At 33.4% G+C, this 27,686-nt stretch overlaps 4 protein-coding genes across 21 annotated transcripts in view; 2 read left to right on the plus strand and 2 right to left on the minus strand.

Annotated features, from left to right (window-relative positions):
• Positions 1 to 4,748, plus strand: part of LOC110995177 (histone-lysine N-methyltransferase 2C) — a 40,183-nt gene extending 35,435 nt beyond the window's left edge. For all 12 annotated transcript variants that reach the window (XM_022262215.2, XM_022262216.2, XM_022262221.2 and 9 more), the window contains 7 exons: positions 210 to 428; positions 736 to 891; positions 1,467 to 1,605; positions 2,428 to 2,701; positions 3,206 to 3,335; positions 4,088 to 4,270; positions 4,571 to 4,748. In XM_022262215.2, coding sequence (XP_022117907.2) covers positions 210 to 428; positions 736 to 891; positions 1,467 to 1,605; positions 2,428 to 2,701; positions 3,206 to 3,335; positions 4,088 to 4,270; positions 4,571 to 4,663 — 1,194 coding nt within the window. In that variant the 3' untranslated portion in view covers positions 4,664 to 4,748. The remainder of the gene's footprint in view (positions 1 to 209; positions 429 to 735; positions 892 to 1,466; positions 1,606 to 2,427; positions 2,702 to 3,205; positions 3,336 to 4,087; positions 4,271 to 4,570) is intronic.
• A 1,420-nt stretch (positions 4,749 to 6,168) lies between these two features.
• Positions 6,169 to 9,474, minus strand: LOC110995161 (GTP-binding protein SAR1b). 2 transcript variants are annotated; one of them, XM_022262183.2, is made up of 5 exons: positions 9,294 to 9,474; positions 8,928 to 8,977; positions 8,542 to 8,661; positions 7,814 to 8,115; positions 6,169 to 7,587 (listed from the first exon to the last, which is right to left on the minus strand). In XM_022262183.2, the coding sequence occupies exons 2-5, from the start codon at positions 8,968 to 8,970 to the stop codon at positions 7,471 to 7,473; spliced, it is 582 nt and encodes a 193-aa protein (XP_022117875.1). In that variant the 5' UTR covers positions 8,971 to 8,977; positions 9,294 to 9,474; the 3' UTR covers positions 6,169 to 7,470. The 2 variants fall into 2 exon arrangements, with proteins under 2 accessions (XP_022117875.1, XP_022117876.1); XM_022262184.2 differs by lacking the exon at positions 9,294 to 9,474 and adding an exon at positions 9,086 to 9,231.
• Positions 9,475 to 10,014: 540 nt separating this feature from the next.
• On the plus strand, positions 10,015 to 11,132 carry LOC110995162 (40S ribosomal protein S14). The gene is made up of 3 exons (XM_022262185.2): positions 10,015 to 10,134; positions 10,312 to 10,556; positions 10,861 to 11,132. Exons 2-3 carry the CDS (start codon positions 10,320 to 10,322, stop codon positions 11,077 to 11,079), a joined length of 456 nt encoding a protein of 151 aa, XP_022117877.1. The 5' UTR covers positions 10,015 to 10,134; positions 10,312 to 10,319; the 3' UTR covers positions 11,080 to 11,132.
• A 1,664-nt stretch (positions 11,133 to 12,796) lies between these two features.
• Positions 12,797 to 27,118, minus strand: LOC110995170 (cytosolic carboxypeptidase-like protein 5). 6 transcript variants are annotated; one of them, XM_022262205.2, is made up of 19 exons: positions 27,038 to 27,118; positions 26,585 to 26,703; positions 26,364 to 26,515; positions 26,167 to 26,292; positions 25,755 to 25,965; positions 25,524 to 25,645; positions 24,755 to 25,026; positions 24,148 to 24,244; positions 23,332 to 23,511; positions 21,832 to 22,079; positions 20,971 to 21,106; positions 19,897 to 19,980; positions 19,200 to 19,295; positions 18,666 to 18,782; positions 17,873 to 18,026; positions 16,514 to 16,652; positions 15,948 to 16,170; positions 14,822 to 14,959; positions 12,797 to 14,421 (listed from the first exon to the last, which is right to left on the minus strand). In XM_022262205.2, the coding sequence occupies exons 2-19, from the start codon at positions 26,685 to 26,687 to the stop codon at positions 13,747 to 13,749; spliced, it is 3,273 nt and encodes a 1,090-aa protein (XP_022117897.2). In that variant the 5' UTR covers positions 26,688 to 26,703; positions 27,038 to 27,118; the 3' UTR covers positions 12,797 to 13,746. The 6 variants fall into 6 exon arrangements, with proteins under 6 accessions (XP_022117897.2, XP_022117898.2, XP_022117899.2 ...); XM_022262206.2 differs by having other exon boundaries at positions 26,995 to 27,112; XM_022262207.2 differs by having other exon boundaries at positions 27,077 to 27,108.
• Positions 27,119 to 27,686: the final 568 nt, after the last annotated feature.

Consider the following 27,686-nt stretch of genomic DNA (forward strand, 5'->3'; position numbering starts at 1 on the left):
GACATCGAAGTGACTAACTCATATGTGGTCGTAAAAACTGATAGTAACAGCCGATGACGTTGTTATGTTAAGAACCTTATACAATAGAATTCAGCCGGGACCTTTGATTTTGGTCAAAATAACCAATATTTCGTCTAAACTAAACGATATCGTCGTTAATGAGACTTTGTTATTTATATAATACTAATTATACCACTTCAATAATTTAGAATGAAAAGGACAACGAGCTGACAACCCTTAGCGTCCAACGTCGTGTGTACATATCCCGAGATGAGCAGAGACAGGTGGCCTCTGTGATGCTACACTCTGACACCAACCACCTAATCCGCGTCGGCGGGCTTATCTTCCTCAGCCCAGGGCATTTGCTGCCGCACCAACTGGCTGCATTCCACACCCCCAACTATATCTACCCAATTGGATATAAAATCGTAAGTCAAACAATAAATTTCTGAAGACATAATTTTTTAGTTTAGAGTTATTCATTAAATAACTTTATTCTTTGACATTTTAAAGGTTTTTTTAATTTCATGTGTTACTACTGTCTGGTATTGAATTGTCTTCAGCCCCACCCCCCACCTGGGACATAGGATTTTTAGTATTTAAATTGTACATCATTTACATGTATATGATCGTAAAAAATTACTCTCATCATTTTCCCTAACGCGCCAAAAGAAGTATATAAAATATTATTATTTCGCACAAAACTAGACATACAATCATAGATTTCTTTGTCAGGTGCGTTTCTTTTGGTCGATGAATCGTGCCAACAGCCGTTGCCGCTACGTGTGCTGGATATCAGAAGAGGAAGGTCGGCCCAAGTTCCATGTGCGGGTTCAGGATGACTCCCGCCATGAGATGTGCGCTCCAACACCTCGTGCTGCATGGGCTAAGGTTCGGTTTTACTAAACATCTTCAGACCTATAATAACCTGCTTGGCCAGGTTTACACTTACCGAGTTCCGGACAATTTATGATAATTATAGTCTTTTATTTCAGATACTTTTACTGTTAAACTAATTTATATTTCTATTATCTCACCCTTTGACCACACCACCACAGATACCTAATCTGTGGTGATAGATACCTAATTATTATTTTTTGTGTACTTATTTTTCGGCCAAGATCTCCTCCAAATCGCGCCAATCCTCTCGGCACTCGCACAGTGTTACTCTCTGACATGTACCTCTGTTTCTTTGGTTTATCCAACTTCATAAGTTATTTTTTTGTTTATTATACTTTAGGCACAAGTTTAGGACTTTAAAGAATATATAAAATAAAGAATTAATTTCTATTTACACCAAAACATTCAATGGCCATTTCGGGATTATGGTCGTATTAAAGTGGATAATAGCTAGTCTATATTCTAAAACAATATTTACGGTGCTATATGTTTAGATATCTTTGACACAGGTGCAAAACAAACATGGGTAAATCAAAGACTTTGACTGTGGTTAATGTTTGTTGTAGGTACTAGACACTGTAGCCACATTAAGAGAGGGTCGAAATGAAGATGGCGTTTTAAAACTGTGGCCAAACTATGTGACCGGAGAAGATTTATTCGGACTCACTGAGCCATCCGTTGTCAGGGTATTGGAGAGTTTACCTGGTATGTGATATTGTCATTTTATACTTTTATACCATATATTTTGTATTGTTTGTCTGTTTTAATTTCTAAAAAGTATTAAGTCATTATCATTTATAAAGTTATATATGCTGCGATTCCTATTTCAATACTTTAATACGTTATTAAAATAACGTCTTTAATGGCATGGCGTCGAACACGTCTTACGAGTTTCTTTAAGAATTGTTTTATTTTTTGTCTAACAAAACTAAAACATCTTAATCTAATACTTCATACAACATGTACTGAAATTAAATATAACTTTGGTTGAAATAGAATACGGTCTAATAATTTATCAAAAACCATGAGAGTGTTGTACGTCCTTCGAGAGCTTAGACGTGTAAAAATAATCTATAAATTTTTAATAAAATACTTACATTAATATCGAACTGCTATCCTTAAAGGAAAATAATATTAAAACGATATAAGAAACTAGAAAAAAACACAATTTTAAAATCAATATAATATAAACATACATATAATAAAAGCATTATTATAATTGTATAAAATTATTTGGAAATAAGTAAATGAAACAGATCTTTAAAAAATAAACAGTGGTACAACCTTTTTTGGTCTAGGCGTCACATTTCAGGGGAGATATGTTTCATGATCATTTGTGAATCTTATAGACAAGTAGGTGATCAGCCTCCTGTGCCTGACACAAGACGCAGTTTTGTGTCTAATGCAAGCCATGAAATGCGCAGGGAGAAAGATAGTACATTGGTGCACAGAATCAAACCTACCATCTCGGAGATGAGGCTCCAAAACAAATTTATGAAGTGATATAAATAATTTTCATTATTATAGGTATTGAGACACTCACGGATTATCGCTTCAAGTTCGGTCGATCGGCGTTGTTGGAGGGCGGCTTGGCCATAAATCCATCCGGGTGTGCTCGTAGCGAGGCTCGTTGCGCTCGCGTATGGAGACGTAACACTCGCTCGTTGGTTCCCGCCCAACCGCCTCCCGCTACGGCCTTGGACAGTCCTGCCTGCCCTTATTCGAAACAATTTGTGCATACAAAGAGCAGTCAATATAAGAAGATGAAAATGGAGTGGAGGAATAATGTGTATTTGGCAAGGTAAGTTTTTTAGATTTTTATTATAAACATTAATACAGTACAATTTAAATAAAGATATGCGATGCAGTATCGCTAATCAGAAATATTTTTTCGTTAAGAGCTTTCGTTGCTCAACGACTAAGTATCGCAATATAGCGAGGAAATGCTGCCAGCGTTAGAAGTAAACTGACTGCTAAACATTAAATTTGTTTTAATTCTCTTATTATTAATATTTATATTATTACTATGTAGGATAAGGAAATTCTAAAGATCTCTTTAAGATCTATTTAATTGTTATGTTTAGGTTTTAATAATTAAATTATATTTACATTGAGATTTTTATACCTGTATATTTTTTTTAATCTAAATTACGTTTTGGTTATTTCAGATATACATATGCTCATGCTAAATGATATGGATTGTTTATTTTTGAATTAGAAATCTAGTTCTACAATACTCTTCGACCGACTTCTCTAAATCGATAAAAAATGACAAAAATAAATTTAACGTCTAAAAACATTACAGGTCAAAAATTCAAGGATTAGGACTGTACGCGGCGCGTGATCTAGAAAAACACACGATGGTGATAGAATATATTGGAGAGATCATACGATCGGAGTTATCCGAGATACGAGAGAAGCAATATGAAGCAAGGGTAAGTGTATTAAGTATTTTTCTTTTCATTTAAAATACACTCTTATAGGTAAGTTAATAAATGGTTTCATATACAGATTCAGCACTGACTTTACGATAGCTTCAACAAGTTCATGTCCATGTGATAACAGTTTTTTATGTTTATATAACCATTTTTTTCTTATTTTAGACTTAGGTCCCGTAACTTTATATTTTTTTTGTACATAATTCATATGAGAAGTAAAGTAAGTAGTGTAAAGTAGTAGTGGAAGTAAGTGATTTTTTATGATGGCCAAGTAGGAGGTCAATTTTTGTGTCTGAGACAGGAGTAATTTTGGGGTTAATTAAATTATTTAGATTGCAGTAGTTCTAAATTTAGTTTGCTATGTTGAAAACACTGTTACGTCATTGACAGTATTGTTTTTAAAAAAAAGGAAATGAAAGTATGTAACTGGTGGCGGTTTTAGGTGAGAAGGGAGCCATTATTATTTAATCATTCACACACACCCGCACACACACCAATTATTTAAGAGGTAACAGTGTATTTTTAAGTACAAGGATATACTAATCGAAAGAGTCGGATGCACCCACACCACAGGAACGTCCTAGTATGGGGAACCAGCGTCTATAGCATTATGTAATAATAGAATAATATTTAATAAATAACGTTTTATTATTATTTTTTTGTGAATGTATGTAATTATGTGTGACAAATGAGAATTGTATCGCAGAATGTTTCGTAAAAAAGTTGTTAAATTACCAATATGTGTTTAGAACCGTGGCATCTACATGTTCCGTCTGGACGAGAGACGAGTAGTTGACGCAACCCTCTGCGGAGGTCTCGCCCGGTACATCAACCACTCGTGCCAACCGAACTGCGTTGCGGAGACCGTGGAAGTTGATAGGCATCTCCGCATCATCATATTCGCTAAACGACGCATCTCTAGGGGCGAGGAGGTTTGTATTTAAACGACTTTTAAAATACTGTAAATAAAGGGATATGTTGGCATTGGATAATATAATCAAATGTGAGTATTTTAGAAGTTTTAGTACAATTTAAAGTGGATCTGGAGGAAAAAAATGATGGGTTATTTAAGGAACAATCCAAGTAACATTAAAGTCGGTTTAGTAGTTTTAGGTGTAAGTCGGCTTAATGTTTCCAAATTATTTTTTTATATAGAAATTAGCTGATTGTTACAAAGTTTATTTTAGGCAAGCTATTTAATAAATATTGTAAGTCTCTCGGCATTCCTACAGCTGGCGTATGACTACAAATTCGACATCGAAGACGACGCACACAAAATCATGTGCATGTGCGGAGCGCCCAATTGCCGCAAATGGATGAACTAAATGAAGACACGGAGTAATTTTTGCCTAGATTATTATATACGAAAGAAATTCTCCGATTTATTCGGCGGATAGATGATGGCTATGAGTGTCAGTTGTACCAAAGTAATTTTACATTTGACACGTTCACGTTTATGAAATGTGCGAATTTTCGACTAAAATCATTGTTATTTTTTTGACGTGTTTTCCCGAATAGGTTAAATATAATTTTATGAAATCTTTTATAATTTGAAATTTATTATCACTTTCGAATGTTTATTTACTGTTGCTATCGACATTATTCTATCGAAATTGTAAATATGTACATTGAGGTCTGTGGTTTTTTTTATTTATCATCTATATTCTCGTCGGTATCGGTTGCATTTAGTACTTTGGTTAGTTTTAGCATCTGTCTTCTTAGTTATTTATAAACTGTCACACTTTCTCTATTTCATCTTTTCTTTTCTACTTAGGACTTATTTTTTTATTTATGAATTTTAAGGAATCTTGAAAATGCTTCTGTAATTGAATTTTGCAATCCTATGTATAATTGATATAATTTTAGATAATTTTAAATAACTTTGTGGACGGATCACCACATCGTGCCTCACAGTTTTGTATGTAGCGTAGATAGACATACGGACACCAGGGCGCCTTGCTAGTTTTAGGTTAGAAGTTGACCACAAAACCTAAAAGTTAACACTTCGTTTGGTTTAAAATACTAATAAAAAATTTTTTTTGTTAAAAGTTATTTTGACGTATTTTCATATTCGACTCTTGGTTTTATGTCACGGCCAATTTTGAATCCATAAAAAACCTTTTTAGTGTAATTTATAAAATCCAAGTGAAGTGTTAAAAACTAATAATAGTTTTAAATAGATAACGCTGTGTAGTTTTAATCCAATTGTGATACCTCACGTAGTCACGACGTAGGCAATTTAGCGCGAGTGCCCAACTTAAGTTAGCGTATTGCATTTAGTTTAAGAATCCATAAATGTATAGAAAAAGGTAACGCAATCTAGATGTTAGATTTCGTAAATCGATTTTTTGTATTTAATACGAATTTGTCGCGAGATTGAACTGCATTATCTATTTCCATACGGTGTTTTCCTTTACACAGCTAATAGTACCATTGTGATAAAATAGCGTTTATCTATTGATAATCTTGACTTTTATAACAGTGCGAGTCTCAATCCGACTGAAATGAAACTGAGTTACGATCGCGTAGTTTTAAGTATTTTGTGCAATATCGTGAGATCGTTTTTTGTAAATAAATTAATAATCGACAAATATAATTAATCATGTATGAATTTCGTTTATCACTATCCAAGTGATACTGACATTGTTTTACCATCAGTTATTTATTTAAGGCATTCCCATACATTACACTAGATGAGTATGATTTCACAGAAGGAATTGTGTATGAATATTCCAAATGAAATATTTTTGTCACATTATTTTTACTTTCATTAAAGATTAATAAGTAACAATGTTTTTTTTCTTAAATCCTATTCAAATGAAACGCTGAATTTGTTTGATAAAAATTTTATTACAAACATTTTTTGAACTTATAATGCAAAAATAATATACCGAAGAACAATCCTAAGTAAATCTGGAACACCAGTTGTTGATCGCAACAAACTGTTGGAAACGGCCCGTCCTAATTACTAAAGCCATATCAGAATTTTAAAATCGATTCTGAAAATACCAAATCCATGACTATCCTACTTAAAACTATCCTTTGAACTCATCAATATCTTCATGTGATGGTAACACTAAGTTCTCGTAGAATATTCATTAGTATATACTGTTGCGCTTCGTTCTTAACGTGTCTAACGGTAGAGAGAAAAGTACAACATACAGACCAGCCGTTCCATTGAAAATTATACTGATATTACAAAAATAATCACTGTAAACAACAAAGAATGTTTCATGATAGGTGTCACTCAAATGGAATGAGACTGATAATACATATTAAACTGTATCAAATAATAAATAAAAGGCCAGACAATACTTAGGTACTATACACAAAAGCAAAATTGCACCATACTTATTAGAATGGTTTCAAAAACCAGGAAAAATCCACTGAATAAGTAGGTTTCTGCATTTATGTCATGCGGTTAAATTAACTGAATCTCACAGTACACGCGCGTGACTTAAATCCAGAAATAAGAAAGAAATTTATCTAAAAGCTTCAATAGGACAGAGTCCAACCGCTTTAAAGTCCACTCGCTCACTTTTACACTACATTTGAGTCAATTTAAAATTTACACTGAAGTTGTAAAGGCTGGCGATTTCTGGATAAATTTGATACTTGCCATATCAAACTATTTTTAAACAAAATGTAATGTTCATTCATTATCTTAGTAACAAAACCTTTGCACTTTTAAGTCTGTTGAACCCATTATGTCGTGTATTTTTTTTATGGTAATTTTAAATTAAATCTCAAGGAATATATATACAAGAACTGAAAATTTGTATTTGATGTCAATAACATATAGGTCTTCATAGATTTCGTGTGACTATTAACCCCTATTTAAATTGGCTAATCTTAAAACAATATTATAATTATAAAATACAGAAATAGTAAACAATATACCACATATTAGATTAAAAATTATGTTACTTTCGTGATAGAAATAAATTTACCAACCGCAACTAAACACCAATACTAAAACTTTTAATTGATGAGAAAATTGTCCTAACTTTAAATTATTGAATGTTTAATGTAACTATTGCTTATTAAAACAAAAAGTATGAATTAAAGGTCCGATGTGAGCGCCCATATGGGCATAGGGGGCGAGGTGAACGAGCGCTCATGGGCGGTGTGTTCAGTCAATGTACTGTGCAAGCCAACGGAAGCCTTCACCATAGCCCTGGCGCTTCAGAACTGAGCACATGAAAAGCTCTAGGGGACGGCCTGCTAGCTCTGCTCTTGGTACTTTGCCCTGTTGAATAAACCCACACTAAATAAGTATCACAGAGATCATAAATTTATATTCAAAAATACACATGTATATACACAATAGAATTCTGTACAATTATAATATAGTTATAATTAATACTTCTACTAGCTTCCTTCTTAAGATAAGGTTACACAAAGGAAATAGAAATAAGCCTTAATTGAAATACATATTGCCACAAGTGACAAAAACAAATACTATGTATATTCACCTTTCCAGTAGTCAACTGATATAACTTGAAGAACTGTCTTAGTTCATCTTCACTGGCAGCTCCATGTTTATCTATTTTATTGCCAAGGATTAATATGGGACAGTTGCTGAGGGTTTCGTCGGTGAGAAGAGAGTCTAATTCGTCTTTTGATTCCTTAAAACGCTGAGTGTCACAAACATCAATTAGGAACACAATAGCATCTACTGCAGGGAAATAATCCCGCCATACGCGCCTCGCTTGTTCATGGCCACCCAGGTCAAAAGTCGTAAATCTCATGTTGCCTATTGATAGCTCTTCTGATGCTGTAACCAGATTAATATAAAGGAGTTGAGAGACATATATAACAATAGAGAATAATTCACTCTTCAATATAATAAAATAAAATGGACTTTTTTTAGATTCAGGCAATATTTCTTAAAAAATAATTACTACTGGGACAGACTTTTGAGTATTAACAATTATATACATAAATAATAGAGATATATTATTTTGAAAGTCATGTTAAATTATGTATTATAATTTATTATGAAGGTTACACCTAAATTATAAATAATATTATATTAAAGCAAATACTTCCTACCAAATAAAATATATAAATAAAACAAAGTTTGTTGAAAACATTAGCTTAACTAATCTTAATAATACATTTGAAGGTTACTTCAAGGTATTTCCAGCTAATATAAATACATGATTATATTAGATCATAATACATTTTGTAGATTACTTACTTGGATGTAATGTAGGCACATGCTGGGCTAGTCTATCGTCTTTTAACATATGCAGCAAAGTGGTTTTGCCTGCATTATCTAGCCCCAGAAACAGGAGCTTGCCAGATTTCTTATAGAGACCTGTATAGTTAAAATATTACATTAATATCTCATTCTTTCTAATGTTACTTTCTGATACTTAAATTTAAATACTCGTAAAGAACCTAAGTGATAAAATTATTACACAGACATTCCTACTAAAGATACCAGGTTTACTTTTAATAATTTATTTACATACTAAATATATTCTAAGGATAATGCTTCAATATTGAAATTATTTAATTTAGAAAATAATGAATATGTATATTTAATGCATTATGTAAAGTAAAATAAGAAAATGCACTTACCCAAGAATCCAAGAACACCAGTGAACCAATCCCAGATAAACATTATGACACTGAAATTTAATATTAACTTTTATGTTTATTATATCACAGTTAAGTCTACACCTACTTTAATTTTTTCTGTAAGGGAACACAAAGACGATACAAATATGATGACTTGCATTAAGGAGACAGATCCCTGTTTACAAGTTGAATGAGTTTTCGGCCATCACTTTACAAATATTTCAGGCATGCGCTAATATTCCAGGCAGGGATATCGCAGTTTAATTTAACTTCAAAGATACTAGGTATTGAGTAACGCGAAATACGAATGACAGAACGTCATGCGTAGTTGGAACTTAAACAAATTACACGTCATATAATACTTACATTTAAACAATTTAACTATGGTTATTAATACTAAACTTTAAACAGTTTAATAATGCAATCTTTAATGCAATATCTTTTGTTAAAAATTGTAAAATATTCTTAATTTAGGACAGAGATAAATTTATTAACTTGGAAGTTGGAACTTGGCAAATTTGACGTAACTCCATGGAAACCATGGACATAAGACAGATTGCAATGTGTGTTTCCGGCGTTAACGGATGTATCAAATTGAAAAGATAATAAATATTTTTATAAGTAAAGCGGTAATTAAAATCATATAATAAAATAATAATATTCGTATTTATTTTACAAAGTAAACAAATAAAAATAATTATAACTGATAACCTGACCGACCAAAACAATAAGATCGCGATGGTCTGTGATAACAAAAAGAGTAACAAAATAAAATTATGTTTACTTTTATAAAAGTTGTAAATAATAATCTTAGTAATAATAATAATCGATTAATTCCTTCAAGTTTTAATTTCTGCCGTTTTAGAGATTTTATTACATACTGAGAGGACATAAAGTAAAGCGTAATTTTTTGGCTTTCAAGGAAACTTGAAAAAATTAAAAAAAAAACAAGTATCAAACAAATCCATTAGGGGGGAATACTTTTAATGGAATATAATTATGATACAGATAAATAATTTGCGAATCTTAATAATAGTAAATACTTAAATGTACCTAACCTTTACAGATAATAGCTAACTAAGCTTGCTAAACTCCCTTCGAATAAATGAAAGTGACATTAGTGAGTGCTGACATAACGTAACATGACTGACATTGGCACATTGTCATCCACCTGTCTTTTTAGTGTTTGATAGCTTTAATGCTAAAGGTATTTTTATTTTTCAGCTTATTTTTTCATGTTATTTAACGGAAATTCCAATAAATATATAAAGATTTTGTATTTAAATATTACATTAAATATATAGACGAAACATTTTTGTTGTTAGGAAAGGGATTTCAAAGATTTTTGAGAGTTAAAGAGTGATTGAAAAGTGTTGTTTTTCAGGCTAAGTCATGGCCCCAAGAAAAAACAAAGTTGCAAAAGAAGAGGTGCAAGTAACTCTCGGACCACAGCATTTGGCTGGTGAGACCGTTTTTGGAGTAGCACACATATTCGCTTCTTTCAATGACACCTTCGTTCACGTTACGGACTTGTCTGGCCGGGAAACCATCGCCAGGGTGACTGGAGGCATGAAAGTCAAGGCTGACCGTGACGAAGCTTCACCTTACGCCGCTATGTTGGCCGCCCAAGTAAGTTTGTGTAAATAATTAATATAAATTAATGTTTTGAATTTTATAACCTAGTAAAAGTCATGTATTGCCATTACCTAAACGTTTATGTTGTGAAGAAGTGCGTAATTAACGGTTCCAAACAGTCAGGAATGAAATCAGTTGACATGCTGTGGATGATGTGAACATGCAATATTGGAAAGATTATCCTATACCACTTGTTACTTATTTGGATTTAGGACAAAGAAAAGCCTTTTACTACTGATTTTTGCGTTTAAATTGCCTTTCTGATAGTATTAGTAGTAATCTATTTCATTACTTTCAGGATGTTGCTGAAAAGTGCAAAACTCTTGGAATCACAGCTCTACATATTAAGCTCCGAGCCACTGGCGGTAACAAGACCAAGACCCCAGGACCTGGTGCACAGTCTGCTCTCAGAGCTCTGGCCCGTTCAAACATGAAGATTGGTCGCATTGAGGATGTCACACCAGTGCCATCTGACTCTACCAGGAGGAAGGGTGGTAGACGTGGACGCAGATTGTAATTCTCTAGTTTAAGTTTACAAATTGTATACTGGAATAAAATGGTATACATTTATATTTTCTTTTTATTTTTTAACTGAAATCACTTGGTAAAGATAGCTTTTATCATAAAATGTTAGCTTAGCACTATCTCTGTAATATTGTGAGATATATTGCACTTGATTTCCCAATTTTGTTTTGCCTAAATATTATTTTGTTTACTTAGTCAACCATTTTAATATCTACCTACCAAATTGTGGGGGTTTTAGCCATTCTACTCCATAGAAAATTGTTTAGGACATAATTTTCAATTTTGCTTCAATTAAAACCTACATTAGAAAAACATAATTACTCATTATTCCAGCATTTTTGCACTTAGCAACATATTTTTGATTAAATTTTATTTATGATATGAATTTCATCTTGGAGAAAAGCTAAGTTATCCTAATATAAATTAATTCACAGTGAACAGTTGATTCAATATTGGTGTTCATCAATTCTATTAAATAATTTCAACCCTTTTAGTTTACCTTTGGTGTTGCCTTTAAAATTAGGTCAAATTTAATAAGTTGATGTTTCAGTTTTTTTGAAGGCTTGCCTTAACTTTATCTTAAGTTAAAGGCTTGTCATACAATGTATGTAAAGACTATAAGAAATGTGAACATACTAGTACATGCCCTTAGCATCATCAATTTTATGGGTATATAGCTGGTAAGCTACAATACCCATAAAATTTAAATGCCTGCATAATTGATTTTTAAGAAGCATTTTGCGCATGCATTTTGTTGGCCTTAGTTATTTGTTAAATTTATCATAGAAGTATAGAGAATTGATGTTGTATTTGAAGGCTGTAATAGTCAGGCTATTAATTTACCAGCGTCGTTAATTTATAGCCTTCATCATATTCAGCAAACATGATCTGCCAGGTCATAAGTCTATTAAACGTAGATTAAAAGCTAGCGTAAGTGTGCTCGTGTTGCCGGCTGTACACACTTGCCGAGACACCCCGAGACAGGCCGAGCGCGAGAGTGTACAATAGAGTTCTCGTCTCGCTTTGTCGCAGTTGTTTTCGCCTCACTCGGTCGCCTGTCGCTTTTTTGCGCACGAGTCAAAAGGTCTTGCGAATAAAACGAGAGTGCCCTGTACACACTCGTGCATTCACTTGCTTTACAATCAATTTTAGATAATATCAAAACTTTGTGAACCTAATTAAGTACCTATTTCTGTTGCGGTGCATAGTAACCATCCACCAACTTCGTGATGGCTCCGTAATTTTTGAAGTAATTTGTAAAGAAAATTATAATAACTTAATGCGCAAAGACAAACAGCAGCAGCGGTTTCTACGTCCATTATTAATGGTGTTTTAAATACAATTAACGTAACGATGTACAGGCGCACTTGTCTCGGTCGAGACTCTCGCCGTGGATTAAATGAAAAAAATGTACTGCAGGGGATCCTTACACTCTGCAGTTATAATTTATTTTGCGTTTCTATGAGAAAAAAATCGAAAAATCCATATCTTGTATCATTTTCATAATTTTCAATAGATTGGTACTGATGAGACCTACGTTAGATATGCTATTAATGATTGTTTAATGGGAGTATTGAATATATTACGTTATACTTACAAAAAAATCTACACTCAAATCAGAACTTTTTATTTACTTTTGCGGAGCAGGTATGAAGTTTCAGTGGAAAAGAGAAGATAGCAGTAGGAAAAATCCTTAAATAAAACAAACGTTGCTGTTAATCATAATATATTATTTCAGACAATAAATTACTATTTTTAATCAAGTTTAAAATGAAAATCGAGCAATGATTTGTACAATAGTTTATCGTTGTAAATAAAAATAAAATGTAATTTGTTTCATGAGATCAATATTCATAGAAAATAAATCTTAATGTGTCAGGTTTACAGGTAATTTATTTAATACGGGATATCGACGACACTTCTGTGACCACGATTGTAAAAACAAACTAAAAGTTACAATCAACGGTGGGATTTTATAGTTTTATAATCGTACTTTTGTAAACAATTTCTAGCAATATGCAATGAAAAACCATGTGACACAATTTTTATAAGACGTCAAGAACATGCAATTTCCAGTCAAAAGTAAGCACAGACTAACTAACATAGATTTCATATATTTTTGTGCTTTAATTTAATTCCAATCTTAAGAATACATATAGAATGTATAAATTATGCGTGATCAATTTTGAAGCTGTTTTTTGTGTTACCATATTACATATACAATTTAGACGAGACAAAACATATACGTCAACAAAATTCTTTATGATTAATTCCGCTCTAGGGAAATTCAGAACAATGTTTCTAATTTTCAATTCTAGTCGCGGTTTCTAATTTTTACTTTGTTTTTCTATCAAATTTATTAAACGCCTAGTATGAAACTAGTAGCGATCGTCACCTACGTCTGTTTATCGTCATAAACACTTGTTAATATTAATCAGAATAAAGACAACATTAGTTAAAATACTAAAACTCCTCGACAGAGACCTAAGCGATACGAAAACCATAAACATTCCTAATTTCAATATTATTGCACATTTAGCGTTTTTTACAAATGTAAAATATAGGTAATATAAAATTATGTAAATAACTCAAAAATCACTACATACGGTTAGAGCGGCGTCGGCGATGTGCGAAGGGCGGGCCTCGCACGCGGCTTGCGCTACAAAGCGGTCTTTAAGCGGATTTTCTTCAGGCGGGAAGGGGAAGGGGTAGGAAAGGACCTACGCTTGGACCCCATGGACATGGTATCCGGGTGGGACATCCCACTCGGGGACCCCAAGACCGTCCCGCCCGCTACGTCCTCCCAGGTCCCACTTATCATATCCTCCGAAGACGAGGAGGCCATCGCCCGACAGTGGTTCGCGGATCTGGTGACGGCCCCGCGGAGGGACCTGGCGTAGTTCCGTTTGCTGAGCTTCGAAGATACAATGGAGGCGCGATTGCTCTCGGCGTCGTCCGCAGACCTTCTGTTCATCTTGGCTTTGACCACTCCGCCCACTTGGGTCTTGCTGGCACTGGGCTTTCTGATCGCGAGTACGTTGCGTCGTTTAGTGGACAACGCTTTGGATTTCGGCTCGTTCTCCGTCAAGTAACGAGTACGCGACGGGGTCTTCACCGGTTCGTTCTTTTTGCCGTACTTCATGTTCATGTTGACCACGATTTCGTGGCCGGAGCGTTGGGCCAGGACCGAAGGGCTGCGTCGCCTCTCCGAATCGGTCTTGGCTCCCACGTAAGCGTTTTCTTTTCGTTCCTCGGTAACTTTGCCTTTAGACCGGGCGTAAAGTGGCATCCGCGTGGGTGACGCCGTCTTCGGTCGAAGCCGCGACATTGTTAGCTGAAAATTCATCAAACGTTAAAATCGAGCGATATTAAAACTTGACAAATAAATATATTTTAGTAGAGTAGGATGGGTGGTGTTAGTATATCGCACGGGACGGCACATCACTCACTTTAGCTTCTTACCATACTTTAAGTAAGAACCTGCAGTTTAATAGTAGATTTGGGGACCAATTAACACTGAAAATCAAAGATAGGTTTTAAAATATAATAATGTGAAAACGTTATAAAAAGGTCAAAGATATTAAACATAAAAGAACATTAATAGGAAAGAAATAAGAACATATCCATAAAGTTAAAAAAATATAGACAGTAGTTTCAACAGAAATTAACACTTATTATTTCGTGCTGTTACGCATTTGAGTGCAATTATTTGCATTAGAAATGCGTATACGCACCTGCGGTCGCATAGTGCGGGTGTGCGATCGGAGCCAGTCCCGAAGTGAGGTCAACGTGCGATGTTCGGAGCAAGGTATACGCGAATTCGGATGTTGTCCTGTCAGATCTAGTATCGATGCTCCCAACGATCGACCAACCTGTGGAACACCATGACAATAATAATGGAAAATAACTATAGACTTTTAAATATATTTCAACAGGTTAATGAAAATTTTACATTGAGACTCGCTATTTGCGATAGCATATACGATAATGTTATCGTAACAAGTAAAAACTATGTAGTTTTAGTTTTATTTAAAACCTGATTCATCTATGATCTTTACACTGAAATTGAGCTCCGTACTACTTCCTCAATTTTTCCTTCTTAACCTAACCTTACAAGCTTGTTACATTAACAATAAATTTGTGAAATCACGTAAAGAAAACTGATACGTTCCAGTTGTCATAAACTGGCATGGCATTGACGAAGTTTTTGTAATACATATTAAGATCTGAATTACATTAAAACTATTAAGATATGATAGATATCAATAGTGACTTTACAGCGGCGTGCAAATGGAGACGATTTGAAGAGACATCCCAAGAAGAAGCATAATTAAGCTTAGAATTTCTACCGAATCTAAATACATATTGTTTGAAAGTGGTACCTTCATTGGGTCTATCTCTTCGAACGCATCCCAATTCTTAGCACGAAGCCTTATCTGAAATGTATTGCCATTTCTAAATATTTGGCACTAATGAGGTAATTAAACGTCTGCTTCTATACTTATTTTCACATCTGCATAGGATTATTTTATGCAGGTTTTCGGAACCAAACTGCAATCGATTATTTGATTGAAATTGTTTTTTTTTCTTTTCAAGCAATTTTTGTGACATTTAAAAACTAAACTTCAAAGATTTATAATCTTCGGTTAGGTTAAAATTAATTAATAATAAACTGCCTTCATTATCACGTTTCATGAAATAGTCAAAATAAAGACCAAAAACGATAAAAGAATTTAATGAAGAATCCGAATCGAAGGACCAAAAAATTAAAACACATTTAGTTATGGCATATCTGACACGTACCTAGACTCTTAGCATCGACTGAAGTTTGGTCCACATGTAGCAGGCAAAACAATGTACCTGGAAGGGGTTTACCTCTTCGAATATGTGCGGCGTGTACTTCGGGGGCATTCCGGCATGAGGGGCGGTGGGGAGAGGGGTGTCTCTGACGGCGGGGGGCAACACGTTGACTAGGCGGCCAGTGTTGTAGTTGCACTCTAGGGTGTAGGACCGGACGAGGCCGGTCGCTTTCAAGACGGCAACTCGACCAGAACCTTCGCGAGACATACCGTCGCGCCGATCCCTATTGAGAATTAATGCGTTAACCAAATCTGAGGGGCTGTGTATTTGGCGGCTGATGGCTTTATGTATATAAGCGCAACGATTACCTAAATCGTCGGAGTAATGCCTCAAGAATGTAGTTAGATTGAAACCAGCATGACATAAAAACAAAAACAGTACATCGCTAGTTTTTCGCATTTGACCTAAGCTTCTTGTATAAACGCAAATTTATTCGTCCGATTTATTTTTAAGTACGTACAAAAATCGGTATAGCGAGCAGAAGTACGCGTACTCGCCGCACGAATTATAAAACTTCATCCATTGCTTACAAATTTTCATTTATATTACAAATTAATTGAACTAACTTGAGATACATGTTTCGTTCTGTGAAGTTGCATGAAGAGAAGTGGAAATGTAGGTTATTGAGGGACATGATGCGAGGCAGCAGCATACACTCCACGGAACTCTCCACGTCCTCAAAGTGGTTCCCATACATGAAGATACCTGATGGCAAGATATGAAATTAATATAACAAAGGTTGTTTCATTATTAAAACAAGTAAAAAGCTCTCGTCAGTTATCTTGACAAAATAAATGATCGCGACTACAAGCACTTATATATATATATATATAACTAGGACAAAGATACGCCTTGCCATTAGAACATTTTTTGACGTGACAACGTCTTATAAATTGGTTTGCCGGGTGACACTTCAAGAAACTGCGTTACGCTTCGCTCACGTTATGCGCTCACAATGAGAGCGAGTGAGAGGCACGCGTCCCTTCCACTCGAGCACAGTTAGCCCGCCTAAGAGCGAGAGAGAGAGAAGAGATGTATTGCAAGTTATTGTATGTATATTTGTATATAAATACGTATGTATGTGTAAAGGTAAAAATGAAATTTTGTTAATATGAAATTCAGTGCGAGATTCTTTGTATAAATTAATGTTTTAAATATAATTCTTTGTATAAATAAATGTTTTAAATTGTTACTATTATTTCATCCTTCTTCCTACTATAGGAATGAATATTCACATTAAAATTATTTTACCACTCAAAGTCGTTGTCACGTAAAACTTTCGCCCGTATACCGACTTTACAGGCAACCAATTTTTTTATATAATATGAGGTAAACGGAAAGTAGGCTTATCTGATGTTAAGCGATACCGCCGTTGTACGTTATCTTCTCGCTTTATTGTACGAGCCCGTAATAAACTCGTCCATTTACTCGAAAACTCTCTTTTTTTTTAAATTGGGATTGCTTGAACGTGCTTTATCACGAAGATGCCTCAATATCGCAAGATATGAATGAAAAACGTAAAAAAACAACATCATCTCTGGTGCAGCAAAAGACGTCAGGCGAAAATAGCAGACTTTACGCAAAAGCATTCAAATAAGAATAGTTTTTTTTATGTAAATACAGTGGGAAACTGGTCCACATAGTGCTGTTAAAATAAATAGGTCTTGGCCTCAGATTTTTGAATCCGTTTCATGATTATTTTTTAAATCTAATAGGCATAGTGTTGTTACGCGGCCAAAACTGTCTTAAGAAAGGCTTCGTTGTAGAAGGAGAAAAATCGAGGAGATATATAAATTGCATAGAAACACGTACAGCAGATTCACATTAACGTAAATATTTTTGCACACAAACAAATTTAATACGAGCCAGTATTTCTTCTTATCGCTATTAAATATATGAATACCAAATTAACTTTATCAGTATACCTTTTTTAGACGCATGCCCATGTAAGTCGATGTATAGGAAAAGTCCACTATCAGGTTCCTTATAAGTTGGCTTGGGTGCTGCTATGGGAGGCACTGGTTGAGTTTTCTTCTTAATCGATTTCAACGGAGATTTGGGCTTCTCCTTCGGTGGCTCCTGTGAAATAAAATTCTCGGAAACTAAAGAATTGCTACTAATGTGTCATACAATTGGACTATGTTAACTATTTAGATATTTGCATCCACTTGGTGCACCAAATAAAACATTTTAGAAATCAAATTCGATTCATTATTTCAGGCAGACACCAGACTTTGGGTTATGACGAAAGTTAGAATTAAATCAATTAAGCACCATTTTATTAATTTTCGATTCCTTTGGTCTAATGGAGATAGAACAATTTTATTATTTAAGATATATATATTTATACAGGGAGCCCTACATCCTAGATATGTGACCGAGTGGCTAAGCAGCAAGGGAGTGTTGAAATCTCCCCTTTTGTAAAAAGGGACATTTATTACTTTAAGAGTTGGCATCTCCCGCCGGGAGACAACTCCGGAAATATAGTCATAATATTTTTTACCACATATTAGGTCCTTACATATGAAATTAGCGTTTTGTCATACTGGCCTCTTTGACCTTAAATATTTCCTTTCTGGTTAGGAAGTACCGATTCATTTTTTTACAGCTATTTCGTGCAGTTTTTTCGAAAATAAGATTCATTTCATTTCCCGTTTAAATTGTATCTTCGCGTTATTCTATTAATAAAATGGATATCGTGAAATATAACATACTTACCGAAATAATAACTTCATCGGTGTTAGGCAAAGGCTTTAGTGCCGCGCACACATCGCCACTGTCGCCCACGCACACACTCACACCTAAACTAGTGCACGATAAGGGCTCTGAGAGTTTCTGTAAAGATCACCAACAATGAGATCATCTGCCTGCATGATTCGTTAAATTGTTAATTATTTTTTATTGTATATTAGAAATAAAGTCGGATCTAGAACACTTCCTTGTGGGACACCATAATGCAATACTAAAGTGTTCCAATCTTTAGTATCTATTTTCTATAACATGAGAAATCGAAACAGATTTTAAGGTACCCCCTGATGTCAATCGTATTTCGTTTATGTAAAAAAGTGGCTCATCGTATATAATATGTTTAAATAAGCGATATTTTTTATAAAGTGTATATCATAATAAATGAATCATTTGGGACGAATAGTGTATATCTTAATTTATGGAAAATTGTTCTAGATGGAACTCGACTTGAGGTAAACAATTACTAAATTAAATATTTGGCAAACATTAAACTTTTTCACTCACAATCTCCTCATTACATTCCGACATGACATATCTCTTGAAACAATTGGTACAGAAGTACACCGTAGCGCCGTCACCTGGATTCTCTGTATCCTGCAACTAAAACGAATAAATTTAATAATAATAAAGATTTATTTTACCATTTTTACAAGACTGCTAATTACGTACAGATAAACTATTGGTATTTATAATACTGGTCAAATATAAAAAAAAGTCTGTGGATTGATGTTGTATGAGCGTAGGTATTAAGCAAAATCAACAATAACATTTAATTTTTTAATTCAACAAGTTCATAATAATAACTTTATTCATTCACCCAAGTACACTTATGAACTTCAACAGAAAAGATGTTTAATTACTTATAAATTTAATTTTGTTTACAAGTGCACACATTGAGGGCTTGGAGAAGACAAGAAACTCTCCGCCACTCTTCTAATCGTATTTAACTCGAAAAATCAATCCCAAGTGTTAGAATAATTTAAATATTGTAATAGTTCTCTATGTACTTTTCCCAATTAGTTAACTATGTAAAGAATATAACATACATATAAGAAATCAATATTATCCTATATTAAAAACACAACTTAGTCGTTTATAAAGAAGACTAAACAATTATATATTTTCTAAATAGTAATAACTAGGGTGAACTAAGATTACGGATTGAGTAGAATATGCAACATGAAAATCGCATGTTACGCACTTTTCTCTCTTGCGCATCAACTTGCTGCCTCTGATGTTCGCGATATTCATCTATGGAGGTGTACTTTGGAGTATCCGCCAATATCTGTTTTGAAAATACCAATTGAATGTTACCCCGTTCCTAGTGAAGAGCGTTCCGTGCGTTCGAACTCTCACTATCAATCGAGGTGAGGAAAGTAAGAGGACCCAGCAAGTTTTACTTTAAGATTTTAAGTGGGTATTTTGCTCTCATATCACTCCCTTATGTAAAAAACATATAGGATTTGACATATGCAAGTAACAATACTTAGTGCTAAGTCTCTACTAATCGTTCGCCTAAAACTCAAAAGTTACTTAAGTTAAAGTAATAACGAGCAAGATGATAACTGGCCTGCAAAAAAAATGGTCAGGCTAGGCTTTCAGGTAAAAATCCCCGGAACCAAAATGGTTGTGTAATCTAAAATTAGGGTACCTAGTCTCATTTCTACGTCTATTCATTGTCAGCCACCTATATCTTCCAAACCAAATTGTCTTCCAAATCAAAACATTTCAATTTCAAACAGTTGTTTCCTATAGATACTACTTTCATATTATATTCTGTGCTAGTTACTTAGTAACTAAGACGACATTGCAAGTCAAGGAATAACAAAACAATCTAGCTAATACCACGATCCAGATAGAGATACAGAAAAAAATAACCTGGAGCTGTAAACTTTCTATAATTGTTTTAAAAGTCATTATTCATATTAAAATTAAATAGAGCTGTCACGAGACGCCTGGCAGATGTGAAACATCGACATTATTTTGTAAAAGTAATATGCAGAAAAGAACAGATTGTGATAGAAACTAAATATGTCATTATGATAAAATCAAATATTACGATTTTTTTCCAGATAACGATGACTATTTGTTGAATAAACATAATTTTCATTAAATATTTTTAATGTGAAATTTACTACTGCATTTAGACTGTATATCATATAGCGTGGCGATGCGTCGCCACGCCAGAAATCGGTTTTACGTGCGGCTATAGATGTTTCACATCAAAAGCTTTTTAGAATACGTTGTAGTAGTAATGTACGTAAAGTGTACGTACCATAGCGCTATACCCCGGAACCATATTAGCGATACCCGGCATTGTATCTTCCAAACGACTCACAGCGCGTTGGCATTCTTCGCACCAACCCATTTTGACATTCGCAAGTCGGGCCTCTTTGGCCTCTGCGCTGTCCCTGTGGAGATCATACCATAAATAGTCAAGCGACTCAGAGCGAGCTTACATAAGGTATATATAAAGATAACTTGTAAGTGTATGAATAGCTTAATTCATTACTATGTGCGGAAGATTTTAGTAAACGAGTTTATATCTCTCAAACTTTCGTACTTTTTCGTTTGATGTCGTACCAGTAAAGCTTGTTAAAAAGTAACTGATTTTTTTTAATGTGTGTTATATATAAATGTATAGCAAATCGACATATTACAATGTTGTTTTATATCTATACTTGATGTGTTATGCCAAAGTTTATGTGGAATTATTTAAGAAAAACACTTATTATTGTATCATTTATCAAAAATCTCTACTTAAATCTGTAAATTTTAATGTTTTTCGAGGGAAATCCTACCTATTATTATCAAATCTAGAATATTCGGTTCTCTCCTGGCAATATGGCCAAAGTAGCTAAGCACCCGTATATAAATTATGGTAGATAGTCTTGTGGTGATGGGAGTTGGTAATTGCAAGAGTCTCATCCAACATTACAGTATTTATATAATTAATGCAATAGTTGATTATGGGATAATGTATATACTTAATTAAAGATCAGATTATACCATCAATGTATTACCATATTTTTTCAAATAGTAAACTATAACATTTTATTATTTCTTAACAATGATAAATTTCAGTTATAACATAAAAAGATACTAAAATATAGCAAATTTCTAAAAATGTGCTTACCCAGTTACAGATGTACTAGACTCCATTAGAAGGCTTATGCTGTTCTTCAAGGTTTCGCGAAGTGGTCTCAAAAGATTCCCTCCATTTATTTTGAGTTCCTCACTCGTACTCAAGTGAACGGTTGATCCCAAGCACGATCTCAATACGTTGTCATTGAGGAGCGATGACGTCTCCTCTAAGTTGACAGATTCCACAGCGGATTCGTCATTCGTTTGAGACGGCATTTCTTGGAGTTTCATATCGTGTACCTGGTTAATTAAGAAACATTAAATAATAAAAATATAAGCAAAGGATAACGGAATATAAATATTAATATCTTGAAATAAAGCCAGTTGGGCAATAAAAGTATATGTTGTAGTATGTGTTTAATATTATATATGCACTTTATTATATTTTATTAAATGATTCTCGTCATTATCTTATTGGCATAGTCTGTAAGGATAATGTATGTATGTATTTCTGTAATAAATAAATAAAATGTTTTAAGAACTTTATCTTTTAACATGGAAATAAATTATTCAATGCACAGTGAATTGGACAGTTTTATTACATCTTTTATTTTATTTGGTTTTGATTCATAACTATTATTATTTCAACACGCGTGACTGCATGATATGTAACTGCGAATTAGGTATCAGAAGCATCTCCAACAAACAGTTTTAATAATTAAATTTCATGAAATAAAAAATATATGAATGTGTTGTGTTTATGATTTTTCGAAAGTAAAACTCAATAATTAGTATCAAATATTTCTCGCTAACGAGCTCAGTATTGTAATCTATTATCTCATGTTCATACCGTAACAAAATCGATCTATTTATTTAATAATCTTCACGTTATCGCCTTTATCATTCTAATTGAATTTCCACATGAGAGGAGAATATCAGGTGTACTTTAGATAAACGACCCTACTTCACTATACGAGTTTAAATTTTTCGCGGCATAGAAAAATATATTATGTACTTTATTCTTAACAAAAGCCTAAGTATCGATGCAGTTAGTAGATAACTCGAAACTTTGAGCTAAAGCTAAATAACTCGTTCTTATTCAAAGAAAATATAAAAGGCTTTTATTATTATTATAAATTACGGGAAAATGTAATTATCAAACTTAAATCGGTTTAAGAAGTTTTACTTACACACTCGCGTCAACCAACGATTTTGTAGATTAAGCTATGTAAAAGATTTCATTACAAATAGGTATTTATGTATATTTTACAAAATAAAGTGTATTTTAGGGTACGGTATATTGGCACTAAAACAAGTATTTACGAAGATTTGTTTGTAAATATGCTATTTTAAGAAAACCATACAACAGATTTTTGACATTTTCAACATTGGCTGCATACCAGCGATATTGAAATAAACCGAATTTCAAAAATCAAGTGATAGCTTCTAATATAATAAAAAAATAATTGTTTGATAATTTAATATCTCTCACTGTTTTATATATTTTTGGCTATTAGTAAGCTATAATAAATAAAATACTTTAATTTCATACCTGATCGGCTAAATGAGATGCTTCTCCCGTAAGAGATTGGGAATCCTTTGAGTCTTCATTGGAGGCTCGTTTTATGGTCATAGACGATTTATTTCGCGAAAGAGATTTCGCTGACGATGACTTTTCTCGTTTGTAATCGCTGCCCTTTAGTGCGTTTTTCTTCTTTTTTGTGTCTATGAACTGGAAAATAATTATATAAATAATTTAAACTAAGTTTCACAGACAAGTCTACTCCAGTCGAACTCGCGAACATCAATTGTCAAAATTAATTCTAATTCCTTCATACGTTAATCTTCTTTTAAGTAAACACGTTACTTAATGCGATGGGAGTTATATATATATTAATGATAGTAAATCGTTATTTTATACAATATTTGAGATAAATCTAGACCTAAAATAAATCAGTGGCGCTACAACCTTTTTAGGTCTCGGCCTCAGATTTTTGTAATTGTTTTATAATCATTACTATATTATAAGACATAACACTTCGACAATACAGAATGTCAAAACAATAATAGGCAAGTAGGTAATCAGCCACCTGTGCCTGACGCACGCCGTCGACTTTTTGTGTCTAAGGCAAGCGGGTTTCCTCACGATGTTTTCCTTCACGGTTCGAGGGAATGTTAAACGCGCACAAGTCTATTGGGGCACAGCCGGGAATCTAATCTACGACCTCAGAGATGAGAGTCGTACGCTGAAACCACTAAGCCAACACACTACACTGAAATCTAGACCTATATCGTTTAAAAAATTCGAAATGCAATTACATAATTTATAAACAATATTTTAATCGAACATGATATGAAATAATGATACCTCCGCGCTTTCACTAATATTCCCAATACTGCGTGAGGCGATACTTTTGAGGTCATCCAAAACATCTTCATCCTTTTCATAACCGTAATGATAATATCTGCGAAAGTTAGTTATTATATTCTATATTGAAATAAATAATTTGAGATTATTAATCTAAAGCTGGCTTCTTAAATCCAGTTTAAATAAGGAATTGTGTAATATAATTACTTATGTGATTATTGCAACAAATAACTAAGGGGTCGTTCAAGTATTACGTAAGCACTACAGGGGGGGAGGAATCAAAGAACCCCGATTTTCTTATTTGGTGATTACGTCAACACAAGTTTTTAGACATATTACCACACATTGTCTAAGCCTGTAAAGTAAAGCATTTTCTAGGATTCCTACAAAAAGTTAATATGTTTATGTATATGTACTATTATTTTTGAGAGCTTACTTTTACTGACAAGAGGAAGGGGGGGGGGGGGGGTGTTTAAATTGCATTAAATCAGCTTACGTAATACTTAACGGCCCCAAACAAAATATTCCTCATTCTCTCAATTTCCTCAAAACCATATTATTATATAATATGTAGTTGTACTTTTAATTTTATATATAATGTACATACCTTATTAACGAACGCGACGCATACACAGTGGGATGATGCACCAATGACGGATTCAAATACACCCTATTTAAATTGACTCCCCTTGTGTCAGTTCTATAATGACCTCTGGCAACACCGTCGGGATTCAAAAATGGAATCATTTTAAAAACATACAGCTTTCGTAATTGTATGGCTATGGGATCATTTCGGGTTAGTAAAAGGTTCAAAAATCCATTGAAAACGAAACTAGAAGGCGTCTCACCGGGATGCACACGGGCGGACATGAATATTACCTAGAAATAATGTGCACGCTTTATAAATAATACATTTATTTGATATATCAAAGACAATAGGCGTTTGGTTGTGGTTTAATTTTCTCAATGGCCGTAGCAACAAATAGGATATTAAAATTTTTTTTGAAATTCACTGTGTTTAAATCAACTATAATTTTTTAACACTAAAACTAACTTTTAAGATTTTTACAATTTTTATACATCAAAAATTTTATAATGAAAAAAAGCAAGTCCCAATTGGTCAGTAGACTTCACAATTATTTATTTTTTATAATGTTATTATACTATTTTATATGAAAATCGTATCAGACGTGAAAATAAATGGAGAGGCAATTTTAAAATTACGTAGTTTTAAGACAATGATACCGCGAGTTTGATGTAGCAGCTAGGTAATATAAAATAATGCATTCCTATAACTGTTTATTTTAATTTAGTCATAAATTTTTAATTTAATTTAAAATATGGGTGAAATGCCTGAGTAGATATAATTTACTAACCTTTTTATTCTGAAATTTGTATGGTCTCTCTTGATTATCGGGAAATAGATTTTTGAGTCTATGTTCTTTTTCTGTTGTGATACCATGATGTGATGATATAGTTAACAAATCAACACGTCTACCTATAATAAAATATTTTTAAATATGTAAAGTCAGGATATTTGTTCTTATTGAACTCTAAACATATAAGAATAGATATAGAAATAAATATAAAATATTGTTCTAAATTACCTTCAAGAGAATAAATAAGACATTCTCGATAGTAGTATATTTCATCTGGTGACTGTGCAAGGGGTAATGGCAACATTTTAAGATCAATTGAATTTAATGCTATCTGTAATTCCGCAAAAGAGAATGGATACGTAAAAGCAAAGAATGTTGTAGCTTTTGGATTCTCACTGGTCCTGTACTTAAAGCTTAGTGTGAATGTATTATCATCCGTCTGAAAATCATATATTAGAATTACATTATATTTTTCTACTCAACTGTATTTAACTTAATTATTAATGTATACATGATATTTATAGTTTAGTGGTTTGAAGACTAACATGAAATGGGATGGCCATTTCATGTAAGTCTTCAAACCACTGAAGATATTTTTGATTTAAGAAAATCAGGTGTACAATGAAATAAAAATGCTTACAGAATGAACTGGACGATCTCTTATCCTTTCCCACTGTGGCTTTCCAGGTAGTGTTCTAGTCACAGGTGCCATTCCTTGATTGTACATCTTTCCTTGCTTGTTTAAATTTATAATGTTTAAACGCACCTAGATAAAAATTGGTTAAACATTTCATAAGAAAAGAAAGTATTTAATAGAATTAATCAGTAGTTTGTTACCTGAACATTTGGTTCTGCTGCCTGAATGCCAAAATAAAACCAGGTTCGGTTTCCATTCTCAAACTCTGTTCCAGCACAATCAGGTCTTGTCCAGATGTTGAACTCATAATCTGGAGTTTCAGATGTGTTTGTTTTGAGATTTATTGTTGGAGCTGTTCGGATATTATGAAATTTATGAAATAGTTTTTATTTAATCTTATATAAATATAATCAGTACTTACAAATAAGTTCAGTCGGAACCCGTTCAACATGCCCGAGATTTCCAGAATCAAAATTGTGGATAAAATAAAATCCACCGCTTTCTATTATCTTATTGCGATCCATAATTAATTATATTGCCCTACATTATATAAAAGACACTCATTAGACTAACTTTAAGGGTTTTACTTTAACACAACAATTTGTGAACACACAAATTCATTTCAAAATACATTTTTACCAATTTCAAAATAATGACACCAATAATAAAAACTTCACTGTTTTTCTAAACAAAATTATGTAATTTTGTTGACATCGATTGACGGATAACAGCTGATTTGTTTTATTGGTAACTTTTTATATTTAGAATGATATAATTATTATTATAGAAAAATATATGTAATGAAAATGGATTTAATTGGCAAAAATTTACTTCAAATTTATCTTTTCTTGTTATAACAAAACCATGCATTCACATCTAATTAGAAGTTATTCTTTTTTCCATTTTCCATTACAAAATAAAATTCAAGATGGCTGCTCTTCCCACACAATCGACCACAGACTAGAGTACAATATCTAGATGAGCCAGACTATATATAATCATAACCATAGACTATATATACAAGGCCAAAAAGTAACATCGCTTTTAGTGATTAGAACACAATACTCTTTTATTTATAACTTGCTTAAAATTAAAAAAAAAACCGAACCCGGCAGTTGGCTCACCCGATGTTAAGTGATGCCAGCGCCCATTGAAACAAATTTTGCCAGAAGGATCACTAGTGCGTTGTCAGCCTTTTCATAAAGGATTAAGGTGAATTAATGCATAAAGAACTGCCTTAAAAATCTCTCAGTTGCGGATCAAGCGGCCCGAAAAGGCATTGGTCGTCGCAGATTCGAACCGCTTTTTTTGAATACAGTCCAGTGCTAGGAGCAAGAGTCGGTATTAGGGAGCACCCGCCCAGAGGTGAGAATAGTAGTCCACCTGGAGCCGAATTTGCGTCTGATACAGTTGCAATCGATGATCTGGAATGAAGTACCGTTTCCTTTTTCTGAGCACTTTAAATATTCAATATAATAGAATTCTTTGTCTACATTTGTAGTATTTTTAGTTTTATTTAAATT

Source organism: Pieris rapae, chromosome 2 (genome assembly GCF_905147795.1).
Source record: "Pieris rapae chromosome 2, ilPieRapa1.1, whole genome shotgun sequence".
Taxonomy (NCBI): domain Eukaryota; kingdom Metazoa; phylum Arthropoda; class Insecta; order Lepidoptera; family Pieridae; genus Pieris; species Pieris rapae.